This window comes from Dipteris shenzhenensis, chromosome 5 (assembly GCF_047967505.1).
Source record: "Dipteris shenzhenensis isolate YYH24624 ecotype China chromosome 5, Dip_SZ_1.0, whole genome shotgun sequence".
NCBI classification, from domain to species: Eukaryota; Viridiplantae; Streptophyta; class Polypodiopsida; order Gleicheniales; family Dipteridaceae; genus Dipteris; species Dipteris shenzhenensis.
The window spans coordinates 43,283,366-43,304,332 of NC_141600.1; the positions used below are offsets into that span (position 1 = coordinate 43,283,366).

Below are 20,967 nucleotides of genomic sequence, written 5' to 3' on the forward strand. Positions count from 1 at the left end.
CACAGCTAGACGTGGCAACTGTCGGTTGCTTCTTGCTGAGCCAAGAAATACATGAATTGCCAAGCAAAAAACAATTGCCAGTATGTGACACTCTGGTGTTGGAACATCCTGCCCAGTCACTATCCGTGTAAGCATGCATGATAAGTGAACCCTGATCACCATAGAAGAGGGCTAAATCCTGAGTGCCTCTGAGATATCTGAAGACTCTCTTCACTGCTTGCCAATGCTGTGAACTGGGCATGTGCATGAATCTGCTGAGCTGAGATACTGCATACTGCAAGTCAGGTCTGGTGTGACATAAATAAATAAGGCATCCAACAGCCTGTTGATAAAGAGTGATATCACATGGTGGGCTCCCATCATGAGCTGAGAATTTGAAGCCAGGGTCCACTGGAGTAGAGATTGGCTTGCAATCCTCAAACTGAAAACGACCAAGGAGCTGTCCAATATACTTGGACTGAGACATCATGATACCCCCCTCAACATGAGCAAACTGAATGCCCAAATAATAATGGAGCCGTCCCATGTCTGACATGTCAAAAATCTGCTGCAAATCAGCCTTGAAAGCTGCAATTTGCTGAGTATCTGGGCCCGTGATAAGCATATCATCCACATATAAAATCAGCACTAAAAAATCAGATCCACTCCCATGGACATAAAGAGTGGGTTCTGTGGGACTATTCTGAAAACCAAGGGATAGTAAGTGTGCATGAATTTTGGCATACCATGCCCTGGGTGCGTGCTTTAAACCATAAAGGGATTTTCTAAGCCGGCATACCTTATTTTCAGAATTGAAAACCTCAAAGCCAGGGGGTTGTGTGACATAGACTTCTTCCTGCAGATCCCCATGAAGAAAAGCGGTCTTGATGTCAAGTTGGTGCACTTGCCAATGATGATGGGCTGCAATGGCAATGACACATCTAATGGTAGTAATCCTGGATGTGGGAGCAAATGTCTCCTCAAAGTCAATGCCTTGTTGTTGGGCATACCCTTTTGCAACAAGACGGGCTGCCATTAGATTTCCTTATTTGTAGACCCACCGCGTTCCAATGGCATGCTTGCCGGGAGGGAGATCTACTAATTCCCATGTGTCATTTTTGGCAATAGATTGTAACTCAGCTTTCATTGCATCCATCCACTCTTTGCTGTCAAAAGCATCTTTATGGCACAGAGGCTCTTCATTGCAAGCTGTAGCAAGGAGTGCAAACTCAAGAAAGTGACCATGTTGTCTATTTCTTGATCTTGTCCGGGCAGCAAAAGGCTGATCTTGTTTGCTGTCCCTCAATGTATCAAGAAGCGATCTGGGAACTTGCCTTTGCTGTCTATTGACAGCTCTTTCTTCAATGACTGCATCATGAGTAGTGGGATCATTTTTTGCCGGAAGAGAAACCTGCAAGATAGCATGAGGTTGTGGCTGATTATTGCTTAGTGGAGGGCCTGCAGGAGGCTCATGTTGCTGGTCGAAATCCTCTTCTGATGATGGCAGAGGTAACCAGGATTCAAAGGCATCAAACATGTCAACATCTGGCTTTGCCTTGCAGTCCACAAGAGGAGAAGCTGAATGTTCAGCAAAGATCACATCTCTACTGACAATAATCTTTCCAGTATTTGGTTGATATAACCTATACCCTCTGCTCTCCTGGCTGTAACCAATGAATATGCATTTGATTGCCTTGTCATCAAGCTTATGTCTCAGCTGAGATGGTACATGAACATATGCAAGAGACCCAAAAACTTTCATGTGTGAAAGTGAAGGCTTCCTGCCTTTCCATGCTTCATAAGGTGTAATAGTCTTCAATGCCTGTGTAGGTGATCTATTCAGCACATAGTTGGCACACATTACTGCATCAAGCCAAAATTTATTGGGCAAAGACTTGGCCTTAAGCATGCATCTGGCCATCTTTATTGTGGACCTGTTTTTCATTTCAGAAACAGGATTCTGCTGAGGAGTGTAAGGAGTAGTGCATGAGTGAATAATGCCCCGTGAGGATAGAAATGCATCAAACTCCTTTGACATATACTCACCCCCCCTATCTGTGTTGAGGGTGACAAGCTTGTTTCCTGATTCATTCTCAACCATATTCAGCCATCTCTGAAAGCATAAGAAAACTTCAGATTTGGCCTTTAAAGGATATACCCAGCAATCCCTTGTGAAATCATCAATGAGAGTCATGAAATACTTATATCCTCCAATGGCATTTGTCCTCATTGGGCCACAGACATCACTGTGTACTAGCTGCAATTTCCTTTGTGAGAGTTTGGGACAATTCTTTTGAAAAGGAAATCCATGCATCTTACCCAAAAGACAACCCTCACACACATGTTTGGAAACTGTGTGAGTCTGAGGTACATCATTTGCCATCTACTGTGAATGTAGCTTTGCAAGAGCTCTATAATTGAGATGGCCCATTCTCTCATGCCAAAGATGAGTTTCAGCAAGTTGTGAATCTGAAATAGCCAGTGCGTCAATAGAAAGTGCAGTTGGATGATGATCAAGGTGATAAAGCCCTTTTTGCAAAGTGCCAGTGAGAACTATGGCATTGTCATCACGAAGATCATATACTAGGCATCTATAGCCATCAAAAATTACTCTGAAACCTGAAGTAGCAATTGCTGAAATTGAAATCAAGTTGACTTCAATGCCAGGACAAAAAGAACATTTGTCAGAGTGACAGGATGGCTGGAAATGGATGTGAGCTGCACATCTCCAACTCCTTTTACAGCATATGAAGCATTATTAGCACATGTAACAGTCCCCCCTCGAGGTGCATCAGCTAGAGAATGAAACGACTGTCTACAGGATGTGACATGCTTGGAAGCACCACTATCAAAGTACCAGGACTGAGCATGATTAGCAGTAAAGAGTGCATCAGCTTTGGAGGGATCAAATGAGCAATGGACAGCCCATGCCCAATCATCTTGAAGAGCATGTGCATGTGAAGCATTTGCTGGCTCATGGGATTCAATAGCATGTGAGGCATTAACTGTCAATCTTGCTTTCTTTTTCTCCGAAGCAATGTGCTTCCTGGATTCTGAAATGTCATGTCTAGGCTTGCGACAATAGTTGCATCTTTTCTTCTTTCCCTTATCTGCTGTATTTTTAGATGCATGGGAGGAATTGCAGCTGCTATGCGTAGAGGAATTGCAGCTGCTATGCGCAGATTTTGGCCTGCCCATAGGCTTGGAAGCCTTGCCTCTTCCTGTCTGTTGTGAAGCAAATGCATGATCAGGAATAATGGCTTGTCTGTTAGCTCTACTTTGCTCTTCCTGCAAAAGCAAAGTAACTAGCTGGTCAAAAGAATAGTGGTCTGGATTACCCATGGCCACTAATTGAAGGGTTGTAGCAAACCCTTGATATGTATCTGGTAGTCCATTCAATGACAAGCTGTGAATTTGGCACCACCTCATCAATGTTGGCAAGCTGTTCCATGAGGTCCTTGACCTTTGTGAAATATGCATCCATTGACTCACCTTCATTCATATTCACTTCCTGTAATTGCCTTCTCAAATATGCAACACGAGCTTCATTGCGAATCTGATAGAGAGAAGCCAATTTATCCCAAGCATCCTTTGCTGTCCTGCAAGACCGGATGTGTGGAATAATGATTCTCTTGCATGATAAAGCAATGGATGAATGTGCATTTGCATCTCTTGCATCCCATCTTGACTGTTCTTGAGTTGGAAGAGCAGCGGCAGGAGTGCTAGAGGAAGAGGCATCAGGAGGAGTACCCCCTGCAGAAGGACCAGCAGTAGAAACAACCACTGTAGCATTGGCTGGCCTCAGATCAGCCCCAGAAACAATATTCCACAAATGCTTTGCAACAAGAATATGTTTCATGAGATAAGACCACATCGGATAGTTGGTGGCATCCAACTTATCATCTTCACAAAGAACTCCAAATAAATCTTGATTGTTCCCAGCCATAGCAACTGTGATACCCTGAAAAAGACCTGAAAACCCAAAAGCCTCAAGGCTATCACTGCAAAAAGCTGGCTGTCCCAAAAATGACAGCAAATATCTGCAAATTTCTGACCCAAATCAAAGGGCAAATGCAGATCTGACCCAAATGTGACTGTGACAGGCAATGTTCACTACAAAAACAGCAAATTTGGCAAAAGCCCCAAATTTATTGAGGGCAAGTAGGCCAAAAAGAGGGCAAATGCAGAAAAGCCCCAAATTTTGCTGAAATTTTTGCAAATGTGACCCAATGTATGCAAATCTGACTCAATGTCCTGCAAATGTAACTTAATGTCCTGCAATCTGACCCAATGTACTGCAATCTAAACAAGAAATTGCAGACCAAATCCCAAAACTCCAATATTTTTGCAAGAAATTGCAACCAAAGGAGGTGAAAAGAACTGAAAGCCCCAAATTTGCCAATGTCCTGCAGAAGCCCCAAAACTGCAAATGTTTGTAGATGACTGCAGTGAGACCGAAAAAGGGTTATAGCAAGCAGGAACCAAGAACCTGGTTCACAGTCAATGCCAAAACGGAACCTGTAGGTAGATTCGCACGTGTGAAACTGTATGGAATACCCAGAGCAAGTACAAGCTGTACGATCAGCTGTTCTACATGTACATGTGTACGGAAAGCTAGTACAAGCTGCTGACGATTGATCTGTAGGTATACATGTACGGAAGATCGTACGGAAAGCAGGTACCTTGTACGGAACATGTACGGTGCAGGTACCTTGTATGGAGAAGTTGCTACGCAGGTACAGTTGTACAGAGAAGTTTTTGCACAGGTACAATTGTACGGCGTAGGTACCTTGTACTGAGAAGTTCGTGTGTAGGTACGATTGTACGGCGTAGGTACCGTTGTACGGCGGATCTATTGATGTAGGTGCTGTTGTACGGAGCAGGTGCGACAGGCAGAACAGCTAGTGACGTAGTTGGGCGGCAGGATTTGGGATCTGTACGGAAGTCCGTACAATCGTACAGATTGTACGGATGGAGTGCATGCTGTTGAAGTGAGTGATGCAGATCCGGAGGCAGGGGAACAGGTCCAGTAGCGCTCTGATACCACTAAAGGTACAGAACGAAGAAAGAGAGAGTGCAGGTATGTAACGAGTCAATAGATCAATAGTCACGTCAAACTTTAGATAGATGATAACACACAAGTACAAAGTACTTGTACCTCCTAGGTGTCACATAGGACTAAGTGTACTATGTGGCCTAAAAGGCACTAACACTATAAGTGCCTACACTTATGCCTTCAAGGCACATACCATGGCCTATAGGGCATCACTAGAACCACCAGAAGATGGCCTACACTCCTCTCTCTGAGTCGCACTGACTCTATAAGGTGGTCTATTTGGTGGCTCACTACCAGGCATTAACTCTATCTGATGATCTTCTGGTCTCTCTAGTGGTAACTCCCCTGGTAAAGTATCTGAAAAACAATCTTTAAAGTTTACAAGAAATTGAAATTTATCTTTGTTTGCATCATTCATTTCAGCATGCATATCATTTTCCTTTTCTTTTACAAAAACCATGTACACGGAAACTGCAGACTTTATTGCTTTACCAACTGTGACATCAGATACAACGGGGATAGTTTCCCCTTTATTCCTGGCAATTAAACGCTGGTTTTTTCCTCATGGATAAAACTCAGCACCCTCTCAGGGTATTCTATCTTTACTTCCTTTCGATGGAACCACGGTGTACCAAGTACAACATCATGCTGCTTGAGAGGAGAAATTAAGAAGTCCTCCTGATCTATATAACTCTGCACATGGACACGAAGCTTTCCAATCAAAGGAGTAACTTGCACTGGATTCCCATGGAACATTTGATGATCATCAAGAGCTTTGCCTAGCTCTTCAGTTTTAATCCCTAATCTCATGGCTAAATCTTCGGATATGAAATTGTCTGTAGACCTTGGATCAAATAGGATTAATGCTTGCTGATCTCTTACCTTTCCCCATGATAGCAAAAGCTCTTTTTCCTTTGGGTCTGAGGTACTACCCAAAACATCTGGGACTGCTCCCACCATTGGTCTCGGTGGTACTTGTGGCTTTTTTTGCTCCTTAGAACCCGAAGGCTTCTTAGGGCACTGGGCAGCCATATGCCCCTCTTTCCCACATCTAAAGCATTTCCCATCTCTGCGGAATTCAGCTGTTTGTTCAGGAGTGAATGGGGATTTGCCTTTATATGTCTTTGAAAGCTGAGTACCCCTCGACTTCTGAGGCTGAAACTCTTTCTTCTCAACCTTGGGATACTCTTTCTTTTCTGATTTTGAAAAATCAGGTTTCTTCCTTTCAGTACCTCTTGCATGCAAGGATGGCACTATGGCTGGATCTTGTATCTGCACGAGACTAGCTACCGAAGTTGAATGAATAATGTCTTGAATGTTCTTTGCCCTCAAAGCATTCACCACTGCCTGAATTTTTGAATTGAGACCTGCTCTGTACTTTCTCATTTGGGTTCTTTTGGAGATCTTTCTGAAGGGTGCAACCTGCAAATAAGCATTCCAAAACTTTTGATTGTACACGTTCACTGTATCCCCTGCATCCATATGTAAACTGTCCCAATCTTGAAGGAAATGATCTCTGAACTGTTTAGGCATGAATTGCTGGTAGAAGGCTTTCTTGAAGCCCTTCCACCTCTTTGGGGCTGACCCATCTGTGGTCTGTGCACTCCACCATGCACTAGCTGTCGCTGTCAAGTGCAAGCTGACCATTCTCAACTTGAAGGATTCTGAAAAGTTTTCTGTATTGAATGCAGCATCAAACTACCTAATGAACTGCAATGCTTTGTTTGTATGACCATATTGTCCATTATAGGTCGTAAACTTGACAGATTTACCTCCATCTTTGAATTCCTTGGTCTTGGAAGACTTGCTCCTAGATTTCTTGCGTTTCCTTCTTTTCCTGGATGGTTTATCTGATGAACAAGGAGATACAGAAGTTGAGCTCGAGGTAGACGGTGAAGGGCTTGGAGATTGGTGATGATTCCTCGATCTCTTATGCTATGAGACCGTCCCCTGTGAGATCCCTCTCTCTTAGGCTGTACACGAGAGTGTCTCTCTGGCATTGGCACATCATAAGCTACATCATGCATAGTTTCTGCTTGAAACAGATGCTGAGCTCTTGGATCCCTTCCGAGTTTTTCCATCTCTTGCATAGGAATGCGTACCACCTGCTCAAATTCTTGCTAAGTTTGCTGCACACTTCTCTGTCTTGGATGTGCATCCCTGTCTTGTGAATCCCATTGGATAGGTGATTGAGCCATTCTCCTACAACTTGTTTGAGATCTGCAAGTTTCTCACACACATTGTGTATGCAACTGATGCACGCAGACTTTGCTTTTCAAAGATAAAATTACCTCAACAAGAGGTGTCTTGCATTCACAACTTACGCCAGTGCCGGGCTGTCAACTCAAGGCATAAACTCAAAGCTGTGTGCCCCTTTGCTGGCTGCTGCAAATGACTTCAAAAAGCATCTGTTTTTCCCTCTTCTCACTGCTCAAAGGCATGCATATTCTTTTTCTGCAAATCTCTGATTTTACTGTGTTTCTGACAGTAGAAGTCTGACAGGTAGGTAAATCTGCTGGCAGAAAGTCTCTGCAACTGTTTTTTTTTTTGGACAGTAATTGGATGGGTAACTGTGGTTACACTAACCAGATCAGTCCTGTTTTGGTCTCGTTACATTGACAGACTAGTTAGTCTGTAACTTGGCCACTAACTTAACCAAATTGGTTAACTAAACCAGTCTAGTCTAGTTAATTAGACAGTCTGGTTAGGCTGTCCTCTGACCAGGTCTCTAACCAGGGTCAACTAACTGCAGTTAACTTGACCAAGGCCACACCAACCATAGGTCTGCCAATTGGCTGCCACGTGTCAATCACCCTCCACGTCAGCTCTGCAAGCTTGCCATGTCATCACACACGTGTGGTCGCCACATCACCTGCCACGTCAGCATCTGAACTGGCTGCCACGTGTACTGCCACGTTAGCACCCCTCAGGCTTGCATGCCACGTCAACAACCTACACAGGCCCACGTGTACACCTTGGCCACGTCAACATCTGCGTCCTTGGTTGGCTGGCGGACGTCGTCCGTCGCGCCTTTCGGAGAGCTCTCTACGTGCGCCTATCTTTCCCGGGCATCCACAAGCACTTAGCGCTGTGACACCTTTAGCTTGGATTGGTGAAGGTCTTGAAATTGACTCCTGAGTCCTTACGCAAGAGCGTTAAGTGACTCGCAACGGAGGTCTAGAAAATGAGCTCGAATCAACGGAAGCAGCGCACGGGTACAACGAAGATAACAAGAAACTTGGAGTTTCTCCTGAACTTTCCATCGGCTTTTTGAATACTGCAAACATCAAAGTTTAACGGGGTTTCTCATTTACGCAAATTCTTCAGCCAGCTATTCAGGCATCCTTCACCACTTGCAAGTTGCTCCAAGAACTCCTGCACTCCACACTCTTTACTACGGTAAAAATTGACGGAAAGTAAAAATTTTCTCACAGCCCCTGCTCCTTTTATGCTCCTTCCATACTATTCACCAGAATTGTGTATTAGCAATGGTAGAGCAAGCATTCTGATCAGATCGTCACTGTTAATGGAAAACAGCGAGACAAGGCTCTGATACCAATGAAACCTCGCTCATAAATTACTGCAAAACACACTCTAAAGCTCTCCCTCCCTCCCTCTCTCTACAGAATACACTAGGGCCCAGGACAAAGCATCGGGCTAGAGCCCCCCGAAGGTTTTTATTCATGAGAGAGAATTGGAGTACACAGTTCAGTGTAGAGCTGCTTCTCTAAAAATCCAAAACGTGAATCAATCTTTACAAGAGCTTCAAGCTCATTCCAAAATGGCAACATGCCACTTTTCTAAAATCTAGACTAAGTCCTATTACGTGCCTCTGAGGGCAATTTTTGGGATCTTCGTAGCACTTGATCACACGGGTGGCCTCTGAAATGCTTGCTATGCTCCAAATTGCTTGGGTCTTTAGCTCTCATAGTACTTGTAACAATTAATTAAAGCGCACCACCATGGCACCCATTAATTGTTAGCGCTTTGCATGCAAAAATAATAAGTTGTCGAGTAATCCTAGTCACGGTGGGCATCCCCATTGAACACATGTGCACACATAACAAATATATAAATATATTTATTCTCTAGTTGACCGGAGTCAACACTCTTGATCATAATTAAGGGGCTTTGACCAAGGGTCGAGGCACCTTAATTATAGTCAAGTCTCTCCAACCGAAGTTGGCACAACTCTTCAACCGAAGTTGGCACATCTTGGTTAACCGCAGTTAACCTTCTTGGTATAAACCAAGTCTTCTTGACTGAAATCAGGCTTACTTGACCGAAGTCAAGTATCTTTGAGTGTTGTCAATTCTTTGACCAATAGAAGAACTCTTTTGACCATAATTAACCTAGATGGAAAATTCTTTAATTATGATCAAGTAAATGGTCAACTGTACTTTGACTTAGGATATTTACATTGTGGTGACATGCATTTAGGTCTAGGGTCGGGATAGGGTTGACTAGAGAGGGACACCCTATCTATAAAGCTTCCTTTCCAGTAGCCACGTTGCTTTTGGGTAGTCAATAATGTGTGTCAGTGAACAAAGGATCGTCGATGCGTATAAGACTATAAGTTTGAATAGTAAGCCAGCTTTCTTCTATGAAAGCAAAAGGTCAACAAATTGGTTGCTTCTGCATGACTTGGTGGAGATTATGAATGGCACATAGAAAAAGCTAGAGGGGTTTAGGCCCATAGTAAAAGTCAGAGTTAGAGAGCTACAAACTTTGTCAAGGGGTAAAAGAAAGCAATTCTAAACCTCACACTTGAGTTTGCAATCACACAAGCTGAGAAGATTGCCACTCTTGATGGAGCATGGAAAGTCTTCAAAGATCTATATGCAGCAAAGAAGGCGTTGCAGAATTTAGTTCCAAAATCAAAGAGATTTCAATGAGCATAATTTGATGTCAAGCCTGAGGAATCTAACTTGGTTCAGATAGTCCTTAATGGACTGAACAAAACTTTTGTGTTATGTGTGAACAAATAAATGGGGGGAATTCTTAACTTTGGTAATGTTTGAAAGTTAGAAGCAATTGAGTGCTCAGTTGGAAAGGAAAATAGAGAATAAGACAATTACAGACACACGGCATTCTACAAGAAGGATGATGCTAAATAGAGAAGGGGACCATGCTTTATTGGTAAGAAGGGCCATTGGGCATCAGATTGTTGGAAGAAAAAGACCAATGCGGTGAAGGCAGTTCTGCAACGAAGGAGAGGAAGGAATATATCTGCAGAGTAAGAAAACTTAATCCTAGAGGTGATTGAGATAGGACTACCAAAGATGAGCATGACTTCAAGTGTGCAAAGATGAAAGTATGGGATTAAGTTTTTGTTTTCTCAAGATATAACTGAAAATTTTGGTTTTCTAATAATTTCACTTTTGGTTGGATCTTGGTGCCTCATGTTCACATAACACGAAGGAAGGATTGGTACAGCCATATATTCATATGGACAATTTGAGTTTTCGTGTGGAAATGGACAAAAGCTTCTGACCAAGGAATTGGGACATTTCAACTAGCCTTCAGATTGTGAAATGTAGTACATCACAAGTATGTTTTATGTTCTACGTTTAGTTATGAAATTGGAGTATGTTCTCAAATTAGCAATTGAGGGTATAATTGACCATAAAGAATGCTTTATTGTAGACAAGGCAAACAAATTGAAGCAGGGTAGTTTGTTTATGCTCTACTCTGATGAACAACGACCTGGAGGAGATTCTGCAGATACTTTGAAGTCTAGCAGAAACAGCAAATGTTTTGTGTGCTGCCTCATCTATATGAGAAAGTCATAAAGCAATGCATGCAGTCATGCAAAATATCATAGACAAAAGTTTCTGAAAGCATAGGCAATGCAAGCAAACGATGGAATGGAATTATACTCTTATATTGTGGGACCCAATTGAGACTAGGTTTTTATTTTATTACCTGAGTTGATGATTATTTCGAAAGGCGGTAACACAAGCCCGATGCCATTTCTTACTTTGAATGGCTTGAATACAGGCAATGAATCTGACGTAAAACAGATTAAAGATTTGAGATTTGACAATAGAGATAGATATAGTAGCATGAGCTATGTACATGACATGAAAATGAAGCTCAAGCCCGAGTATAAGTCTATATACATAATGTGTCTCAATAGATAGCCTAGCTAGGGTCTTTAAGGCTCAAAGGGCTTTCCAATCTTGTGGGAAGATGCCTACATCAGTAACACTGTCACGGGGGCATGAAATTCTAAGTACTTTAATACTACAAGATCGTGACAACTTTGGTTTTAAAAGTCCAAGCGTGGGCTTAATAATGTGTAATTAAACGTGGCATGGTCCCTAGCACATAAGCGTAATTAATCCCTAGGCCCAAAGGCATTCAAAGGAATTAAAAGAGTGGTTGCTGGGAAATGATGATGTGGCATTTTTAATGGCCCCCCTAGAGGGCCATGTACCTTCAATGGCCCCCCTAGAGTTCCAGGTGGCTCTAGTGCCTTCTACATGCTCCTTTGCTATTCCTGGACCTTCCTGGGCCTTCTAAACTTCACATGTGTGGTTTTCTTTCTCATCTTCTCCCTTTGTTGAGATTTTGGACTGGTTTTTCAGCCTCCTTCAGCTGAATTTCGTTTTTCTTCATAACAACTCTTACGTTTGGATTCCTCGACTTCCCCTCTGCCTCCCCTTCGTAGTGATATGCTCTTCCCTCCGTGCGTTTGGTAGAACGGGCAGAGTTGAGCACTTCTTTTGCTGGTCGAATTTGCAAAAGTGGCTTTTTCTGGACCTTTTTGCTTCTACAGCCTCCTTGGCTTCTCCTCTTGCAAAGCTACAGCTTGCTGTTGAATTTCGAGTGGTCCCACGTGCTAGTTGACTGGTGTTTCTCTATTTTGGAGGACTTTCTGGCAATGAAACTTCTCTTAAACCTTCTCAATGCATTCCTCTCTGAAGCACGCTTCTTTTGAGCCCAAGAACTCCCACTTCTTCGTGACAGAAGTGCTTCTTTTCACATTTTTCAGTGGAATTCTTGCTGGTCGGCTCTTGTAAATGCTCTTTCTTCATGCCTTTGCACTCCTCTTTGGCTGAGAATGCAATTGGGCATTGGCTACTATGTCCTCTTGGCGATTGAGGACTTGGTTCGAGTTTTCAGGGCTTGGTGAGTTGTGATTTTGCTGCTGCAATTTCTTTTTGCCATAAGCTATTGGTTGGTCGTGTGCCACCTCTTTCTAGGTTCACAGGTGCCCAGGCAGTGCTACATGAGTCATTCTTTGGTTGGGTACTTTACTGATTTTATTTTGGAGCTTTGAAAAGCTTTGTGAATGCCATCTGGAAACCACTCAAAGAGAGTGCAGCTGGGGTGCAGTGTGGTTGCATCTGGACAGCCAATGGAATTGCACTCGGAAAAGAGAATACCTTTGGGTTGAGCCTATGGGTTAAGTGTACTTATGTGATGGTGTTCTATGCTTGAAAGCCTTGCGAAGGCTCAATGAATTAGGGCTGCGTGCTCAGTTGCAGGGAAGGTCTCCCAGATGCAACTTGTAATCATTTCATTGTGAAATATAAAGAAATACCGAAAGGGGAGCCACGGTGTCTGGGGTTAATCGGGTGCACTTGTCTATGTTTGTTGAGCAAAGGCATTCTAGCCTCCATCCCTTTTTCAGTGGTTTTGTTTGTGAACAAATGGGTAAATGCCAAATGGTGATCATGCAATGGTTAATGGTTGTGATATATGCTTTGTGAGCTGTAAATAAGTGCTGAAGTGATTAAAGGTTTAGTTCCACTGTCCTCTGAGTGATTAGAGGCCGGTTTCATTGGTTCCATTGCCGGGATACCACACACTCTTTCTCAAGAGATGGGCCTTGGTAGTTTGGTGGAAGGATATCTTTGCTGCACTTTTTGACAGATGAATATTACAACCATAAACATGGTGAGTACCCATGAGCAAGAGAGCTCCACAACTCCTCAAAGGAGAAGGCAGGAAAGCCTTAATGATCCAGCTAGTGTACAACTGCAGGGAGGACAACAAATGCCTTTTGAGCAGGTCACACATGAAGCTACAACTGAGCTCAACGGTGATACTAGTTCTAGGAGTGAGTCAGATGATGCTACTATGTTGGATGCACAGCTTGCAAGTGCACTGACTGCTTTGACTCAGTTGACTCAAAATTTGGCTCAGATTGTGCAAACAAATGCCAAGAAGAAGAAGAAATCAAGAAAGCACAAGCACGGAAAGAGTGAGTACACACATGCATCAGCTTCTCATGGTGGACCGCACACTCATGCATCAGTTTCCTATGAGGGACAGCCATAAAAATGACTCAGAAAGTGACTTCTAAGAGAGAGGAATCCCCCAAAAGAGCACTTGAGAAAGAGGTACAAAAAGTACAGCCAGTGCAACAGTATGAGCAGCCAGCACAAGGCCTTGGTTTGGGTACTTCTACTCAAAATAATAATGTGCAGTCCATAAATGTTGCTCAGCCACCTCAGCCATATTTGAGGCAGCAACCTGAATATTTTGGTATAGATTCTATCTTTGATGCTATGTGGATTTCACCGCCAACTGGGCATAGAAAACAAGCCATGTATGACAATGTGGGAATGCAACCAGGCATGCAAGCCACAGCATATGCTCCCATGCCTAATGTTCAGCCAAGCATGGCTCTCGCTAGTGAAGGGAATGCTGCAAAAATACAGCCATCTTTGGGACAGCCAATATCAAATGTATATAAAGAATTTAAGGATGGTGGTTCTCATGTCAAGTTTGAGACATATAATGGAGTACAAGACAGGTACAAAGCCCTCACATTCCTTCAACAGTTTGATGCTGCATTTCTTGGGGGTTTGTTTACAGAAGCATTCAAGATGAGGAAGGTTGCCACATTTTTGAAAGGCAATGCACTTAAGTGGTACACCAACCTTATGCTTCATGGAGATGCACCTGCTACTTGGCTGGAATTTAAGCAAATGTTCTCTTCTACTTGGCTTACTCCAACTTTTGAAGTTGAAGTACTTTCACACTGGCATGACTTGTCATACAAACTTTGTAAGAATCTTGATGATTACACCCAGATGTTTTGGATGTTTTGCTGCCATTGAGCTCTTACAGGCATGTTTCTTTGAAAGAGCAAATAGAGAGGTACTGTTGTGGATTGCCTAGTGAGCTACGTGATTATTGCATCAAAACCAAGGTGGGTTCTATGACTCAATTAATTGAGAATGCAAGGACAGCATATGCATGGATGCAGGAGAAGAATTTGGGCTTTATGGACAGCAAGAAAGAAGACAGTAAACGGGCTGCCAAACACTAGGATAAGGACATCAAATCTGAAAATAAAAATTATGGCAAACGACCGTTTCAAAAGGGAGGAAAAGCCCAATTCAAAGCTGGTCAAAGGCGTGGACAGCCTAATAAACAGCCTCGTACCAAGTTATCTGATGAAGAGAAAAAGTCACTCATGGAGCAAAACAAATGTTTTATATGCAAAGGAGAGGGACACCGCTCTTATGATTGCCCATCCAAGAAAAGAGACAGGTCAGATGATGATAAGAATGGTGGTAAACAGGCTGATCGAAAGGGCAAAAGGCCTAAACCTTTACGCAGGACTTCTTCCAGATGTGATTGGGAGTTTGCCACATGCACATGATGAAGAGAAAATGAAAAAGACTGAGATGTGCAGAGCATGGGGAAAAATCAGAAACCAGAATTGTTTGTTTTTCTTTGATTCTGGGGCAAAGGCAAATTTCATAACTCCTGATATGGCAGGAAGGCTTGGCATCAAGCCTGAGGAAATGGGGCCATCCGGCATGTGTGATATGGTCAACCCTGAACTCAACACACTTGTCACTCCTATCATTGGCAAGTTGAGGATGCATATCCAGGGATATCAGGATGCAGAGGACTTCTACATTATGCCTTTGCCAGAGTGTGATGCTTTGCTTGGGATGCCTTGGATGTATAGGGTGGGGGCTGATGTACAGATGAGAAACAAGAATATTTCTTTAACTCAGAGGCAAAAATCATGTACTTGATGTAAAGTGGAAAGGGGAGTCTATCCTTGTAGTTTCAGCTTCTTGTATTTCCAATGTAATAAAGCGTCATATTTCAGCGTACTTGATTTTTGTCAAAGAGGACAGCCAACCAGTTCAGGAAGGCTCTACTCTTTCTGCTTTAGATAGAGAAAGGGCTGCTTTTATTTCAGATTTTTAGGATTGTTTCTCAGATGCACTTCCTCAAGAATTACCTTCCAAGAGGCCTGAGGATCGTGAAATTGATATAATTCCAAGAAGCTCACCGCCTAATATACCTCCCTATTGTGTCAGTAAGGCACAACAGGAAGAGATAATGTCACAAGTGAAGGAACTCTTGGAAAAGGAATTAATACAGCCAAGTAATTCTCCTTACTGTTTCCCTGTGTTGCTTGTGCAAAAGAAGGATGGCAGTTGGAGAATGTGTATTGATTATAGGGCTTTGAATAAAGTCACAATTAAGAACCGTTTTTCAATTCCACGCATTGATGATATATTGGATCGGTTGGAAGGTTCCTCAATGTTCAGTCATATTGACCTTAAAAGTGGATACCATCAGGTAAGGATACGGCCTGAAGATGTCTACAAGACTGCCTTCCGCACTTCATTTGGCTTATATGAGTTCCTTGTAATGCCTTTTGGTTTGACTAATGCACTTGCCACTTTCAATAGAATGATGGACAGAATTTTTAGAGCACACAGAAAGTTTGTGGGCGCTTTCTTCGATGACATCATTGTGTTCTCTAAAAATGAGCAAGAGCGCAAGAAACACCTCACTATTGTGTTTCAAGAGTTGAAAAGACACAAGCTGTTAATAAACACCAAGAAAAGTGAGTTCTTTATGCATGAGATTCATTTTCTCGGTTATGTAGTATCAAAGGATGGAGTCAAGATGGATCCTGCAAAAGTTGAGGCCATAAGGAGTTGGCCAATTCTGCAAAATCTGCATGAAGTTAGAAGCTTCCTTGGGTTGTGTTCATACTATCGGAGGTTTATAAAGTACTTTGCAGAAATTGCTTCTCCCTTGCATGCTTTACAGAAGAAAGCTGTACCGTTTCAGTGGCATGGCTTTCCTAGGTATGCATCTGTCAGAGGCAAGAGGAAATTAAAGCCATGCATAGTGATGTGTGGTCCTAGAGGACACCATCTTAGGACATCATTTCTGTTTTGTGACTTCCACAGGCATTTTTTCCAGATTTTCATGGATGTATCCCCTAGAAGAAAAATCATGTCTTTCAGCACTTCAAGAAAACTCAGATGTCTTTCAGGACAATATGGCTGAGAATGAGTCTAGGCAAGCTTTGAGAACAGACCGAGGGGGGAATATATGCCAAAAAAATTCTTGAAGACAAGAGGGATTATGCATCAGTGTACAGTCCCATACACACCTCAGCAAAACAGTTTTACTGAGAGGAAGAATAGGTCTTTGATGGAGGTGGCCAGAAGCATGTCAAAGGAAAGAGGTTACCACACTGGTTTTTGATGGAGGCAAAATGTATGCAACACATTGACTCCCATTGAGGCTTGGATGACCAAAAACCGAAAGTGGAGTACGTGAGGGTGTTTGGCTGCATAGCCTATGCACATATACCATTGACAGGTACAAAGCAAGGTTGGTTGCCAAGGGCTATTCTCAGCAAATGGGGATATAGACTATGAGGAATCCTTTCCCCCCCCTTCCAGGATCACTATCACATGGGTTGTTTCATTGGCTGCTCATTTTGGGTGCTGCTCATTTTGGGTGGAAAGTACATCAGTTGGATATAAAAGCTACCTTTCTTAATGGGGACTTGCAGGAAGAATTGTATGTGAGTCAGCATGTTGGTTTTCAGTTGCTTCATTAGGAACCTGATTTCTAAAGTATGCCGACTCCATAAGGCACTTATGGGCTGAAACAAATCGGTATAAGAAAATTCTTACATTTTTTACCCGTAAGGGTCTGTAGCATAGTTAGGGGAAACGGAAACGGGGAAACGGGGAACGGAAACGGAAACGGAAACGTTTCGGGATTTTTGGGAGGGCTGAAACGGGGAAACGCCACGTCAGCAAGGGAGGGGAGTAGATGATGATGGAGGGCTGAAGCAGGCTGCAGGAGAGAAAGGAGAGGAAAGGAGTGAATGGGGCTGAAGGAGGGCTGGAAAACCTTGAGGATGGAGAGTATGAGGCTGAAGGAGTGGAAGGAGCTTGGAGACCAAAATCAAAAGCAAAAAGACAAAAAATGTGATTTTGGAGACCTAGCAGCGTGTGTTGTCTGAAACGGCACGTTTCAGGGCTTTGAAACGCGTTTCAGACTGGCTGAAACGTTTCAGGGTCCTGAAACGTTTCAGACTCTGAAACGCGTTTCAGGAAACGGGGCTTCTCTGAAACGGCGTTTCAGGCCTGGCTGGGCTCTGAAACGCGTTTCAGCGTAACTGTGGTCTGTAGTCCAATTGAGATTACCCTTCATTGATTATCATTGTGTATGTGGATGATATGCTGCTCACCAGGACAAATGGTGAGAAAATTGCAGACTTCAAGAATAATCTGAAGCTTCATGTGAGATGTCTGATCTCGGACTTTAACACTATTATTCGGGCATTTAGTTTATGCAGACAGATGAAGGCATTGTGCTCAAACAAAGTATATTCAGGGATTGTTACAAATTTGAGGACTTGAAGCCTATTTCAACTCCCATGGAGCCAGGTAGAGGCTATCCATTCGATGCAGGTGAACCTTTTGATGCTGTTGTATACAGTTAGGCGGTTGGATGCCTTATTTATCTCTACAATACCCACTCAGATATTCAGTTCAGTGTATCCAGTTGTGCAGGTATTTGCACAGCCCAAAGACACAGGTGTGCGTGATTTTGGATATTGTACAGTACTCAGTCTCTTGGTCGGTCTATGCCAAGGGGTGTGAATCTAACTTGCATGGAATATGGTTCAGGTTGGGTTGGGGATTATGATAGATATTTTGCCAAAGGAAATTGTTCTTTGTTCATTGTTCATGCATTTCTTGGTTGAGCAAGAAACAATCCATTGTGGCAATATCATCTTGTGAAGCTGTAGCCTTCATAAGTATAGTTGAATGTGTATGGTTTAGGAAATTGATGGCAGATCTTTTTGGTGATATGCAGCCATCTATTCCTATACTCTCTAATTGCTATTGCGGTGGCACGGCATCCTATGGTTCATGCATGCATGAAATACATTGACATTGATTATTAGAGAGTGATTGCATGTAGAAGAATTCAATTTAATCTATTGTCCTACACATCAAAAGGTTGCAGATATTTTTAACGAGGCCCTATGCAGAGAAAAGTTTGAATCTTTTCTCAAAGCTTTGGGCTTACTTCCATTTGGTGATTGAGATCACTGCTTGTACATTAAGACAGTGACCAATATATTAAGTAGTTAGGAGGGTTAGGGACACATTTTCCTTCTAAGGTTCCCCCCTAACCACAGTCACTGGTTGAGCTTAGGGTTAACTTATGTTTTAATTCATACTAGTGGTATTGTCATGTTGACAGCCATTTGGACTTTCATTCTTGCAACTTCTATTCAGGATTGCTCCATGTTGTTGCTCTCCCCTCCATCTTCACTTGTCATAGTGTGTGTACTGGTGGATGAGAGAGAATTAAGGTGCTCATTATAGTCCAAGTGCGAGACACATAGATATTCAGAATAGTTATGTTCTTTTGAATTGGCAAACCTTCGTACTAGGTATCAGCTTGGGATAGGAGAGCGTATATAGTTTGGCAGCTTAGAAATCCCATCAGTCAAAGGGGAAAGCATCTTGATGCATTTCTTTGTTGCTTTATCTAGGACTTAAAGGAGCCATGACTAAGGTGTGGGTAGTTGTAGACAAGTTGACAAAAATGGCTCATTTTATACTAAGAAGACCATTGTTGGATATGAGTTGTACTTGATACCTTTAGAGGCATTTGAGGCATACTGCACACCTTTCATGCCCCCAAAAAAGAGATGTGGAGGCTCTTACACTCTTCTGAAGTTTGTTTCTTCTCATCAAGAGTCTTTTGAACTTGTAGTTCTCCTCATAGGATGTGTGGAGTTGTTCTAAGTTCTATCATCTGAGTATTCTGATGTTCATTATTCGATTTCATTATGCACATCCGATCATCCCCTTGTGACATATGACCACTAACGTGTACAATGCCATAGACTAGTTGATGTATCTTTTATGCATACGCGGAGAGCCCTTAGGGTCAAAGGTTATGACACATTGTTTTCACAGTTTATGATAAAAGAGGTCATGTTTCTTAATCTCTCTTTTCTGTGATTTCATGTGCATGCATACTAATTTTTTTGTGGGCTCTTCCTGCTGTTCCTATTAAAAAGTATATAAAATACAAATGGTATGCCTCCAAGGCTTCTAAAATGTATTGGTTGCTTGTTGATAGAATTTGCGTGTAAGGGTACAGAAAGAACAAGCAGAAGTAGAGGTAGTGAGAAAGTCATTGAGGGAATGTGAAGTTGAACTAGAGGCTTCTGCAAAGGACAGTGAAGTGCAGACAGCTGAGATAGCCAGATGGCAAAGCAGGGTTTCTCAGGTATATTGATCAACAGTGCTCAACGAGTGGTAAGAGTATCTAAAGACGAAATCATGCTGATAGAATTATGTGCTCTGTGCAACAGTTGCTGCAAAAGTATAAATCTTTAGATGTGGAAGAATACCAGCGGACCCAGATGGAACTGAATGCAACTCAGGTTGGCTCTTTTTATCTATGTGTCTTACTTCTTTGGCAGGTGCTCTAATTAGCTTTTGAAAAGTTGTCCATGAGGTAGGAGAGAGCACACTTTTTTTTTTTTTGGGGGGGGGGGGTGTTTTTTGGCTTTTTTTGGAGGGGGGGGGGCGGTCGACGGACTTCAAAGGAATCCACCAATGCAGAAATTACCTCATATTCGTGTGTAAAGGTCTGTGATTTTATATTCTTGTATATCAGTTGAAGCCCATTAATAACTTGTACAAGTTAGGAATAAGCATGAATTCATACAAATTTAATACAAGTTTATATGGTTCGTTTTGCTTTGCTTTGATGTTACTTCGGGCTGGGTTTGGGATTTCTCTCAGTTTACCGTTAAATGTAGCACATGAACTGCTTTATTGTGCCATTGGTCAAGATCAACTATCTACTAATTTAGAAAACACTTGCTTTACATTGTGCAGGAAAGACTGAGGCAGGTTCAAGCTGAGTTGGATGCATCAAGAGGTCAGTTACAGATACTGCAGGAGGCCATTCCCAAGCTAGAGCAAGAAGCGTCTGTCAAGGATGAAAGGGTTGCTGAACTTGGAAAGAGAATAGAAGAATTGTTGCAATCTGAGGTAGGTTATTTTCCAACCACGTAAATTTGCACCTCCTTTTACAAGAAGCATCTCTCTCTCTCTCTCTCTCTCTCTCTCTCTCTCTAGCATGCACGCGCACACGCCCATGCACAAATGCAGATGCTCCATCCATGCAGTGTCTTATTGATTGGTGTTATATGTATGCTTTATTATTTTTTGTTTGGCTGATACTCAGGGAGCATCCAAGGCAGAAACTGAGAAGTACAGGAAGAATGGATTGTTTATGAAGGTATGTGCACATGTCAGTATGAGCTTCCTGCATGCTTTTATTAGTGGTCAGTTATGTATTCTTATCTTTTACTAAGGGAAATCCATCAATCTTTTTATTTATTAACAGTTCTATAGATGTCTTTTTTGTTGCGTAAGAAAATTTTATGCTGCTGCTCTAAAGGAATTTTGTGGATGGATTGCAGCGTAAGATTGACACTCTTATAAAAGAAAAGGATGAAATGGCGAAGGAAAAGGAGGGGTACTTAAAGCAAATCGAAGAACTGAAGGCGACTTCAGGTAATCATTGCACATTGATGTGAATAATCTTGCATTTTAGGTGGAGAATTCTGGGTTAGCTTTGTATTCTAGAATGGG

General features: G+C 42.5%; 1 protein-coding gene across 4 annotated transcripts in view; it reads left to right on the forward strand.

The window, feature by feature from the left end:
• The window catches only part of LOC147902058 (nuclear-pore anchor-like), a 194,651-nt gene that overhangs the window by 157,104 nt on the left and 16,580 nt on the right, over positions 1 to 20,967 (forward strand). For all 4 annotated transcript variants that reach the window (XR_015540999.1, XM_087374650.1, XM_087374651.1 and 1 more), the window contains exons 39-43: positions 19,439 to 19,588; positions 19,674 to 19,745; positions 20,206 to 20,361; positions 20,558 to 20,611; positions 20,796 to 20,889. Coding sequence is in view for 3 of the 4 variants with exons in the window: in XM_087374650.1 (XP_087230776.1) it covers positions 19,439 to 19,588; positions 19,674 to 19,745; positions 20,206 to 20,361; positions 20,558 to 20,611; positions 20,796 to 20,889 (526 nt within the window). In the remaining variant the exon portion in view is untranslated. The remainder of the gene's footprint in view (positions 1 to 19,438; positions 19,589 to 19,673; positions 19,746 to 20,205; positions 20,362 to 20,557; positions 20,612 to 20,795; positions 20,890 to 20,967) is intronic.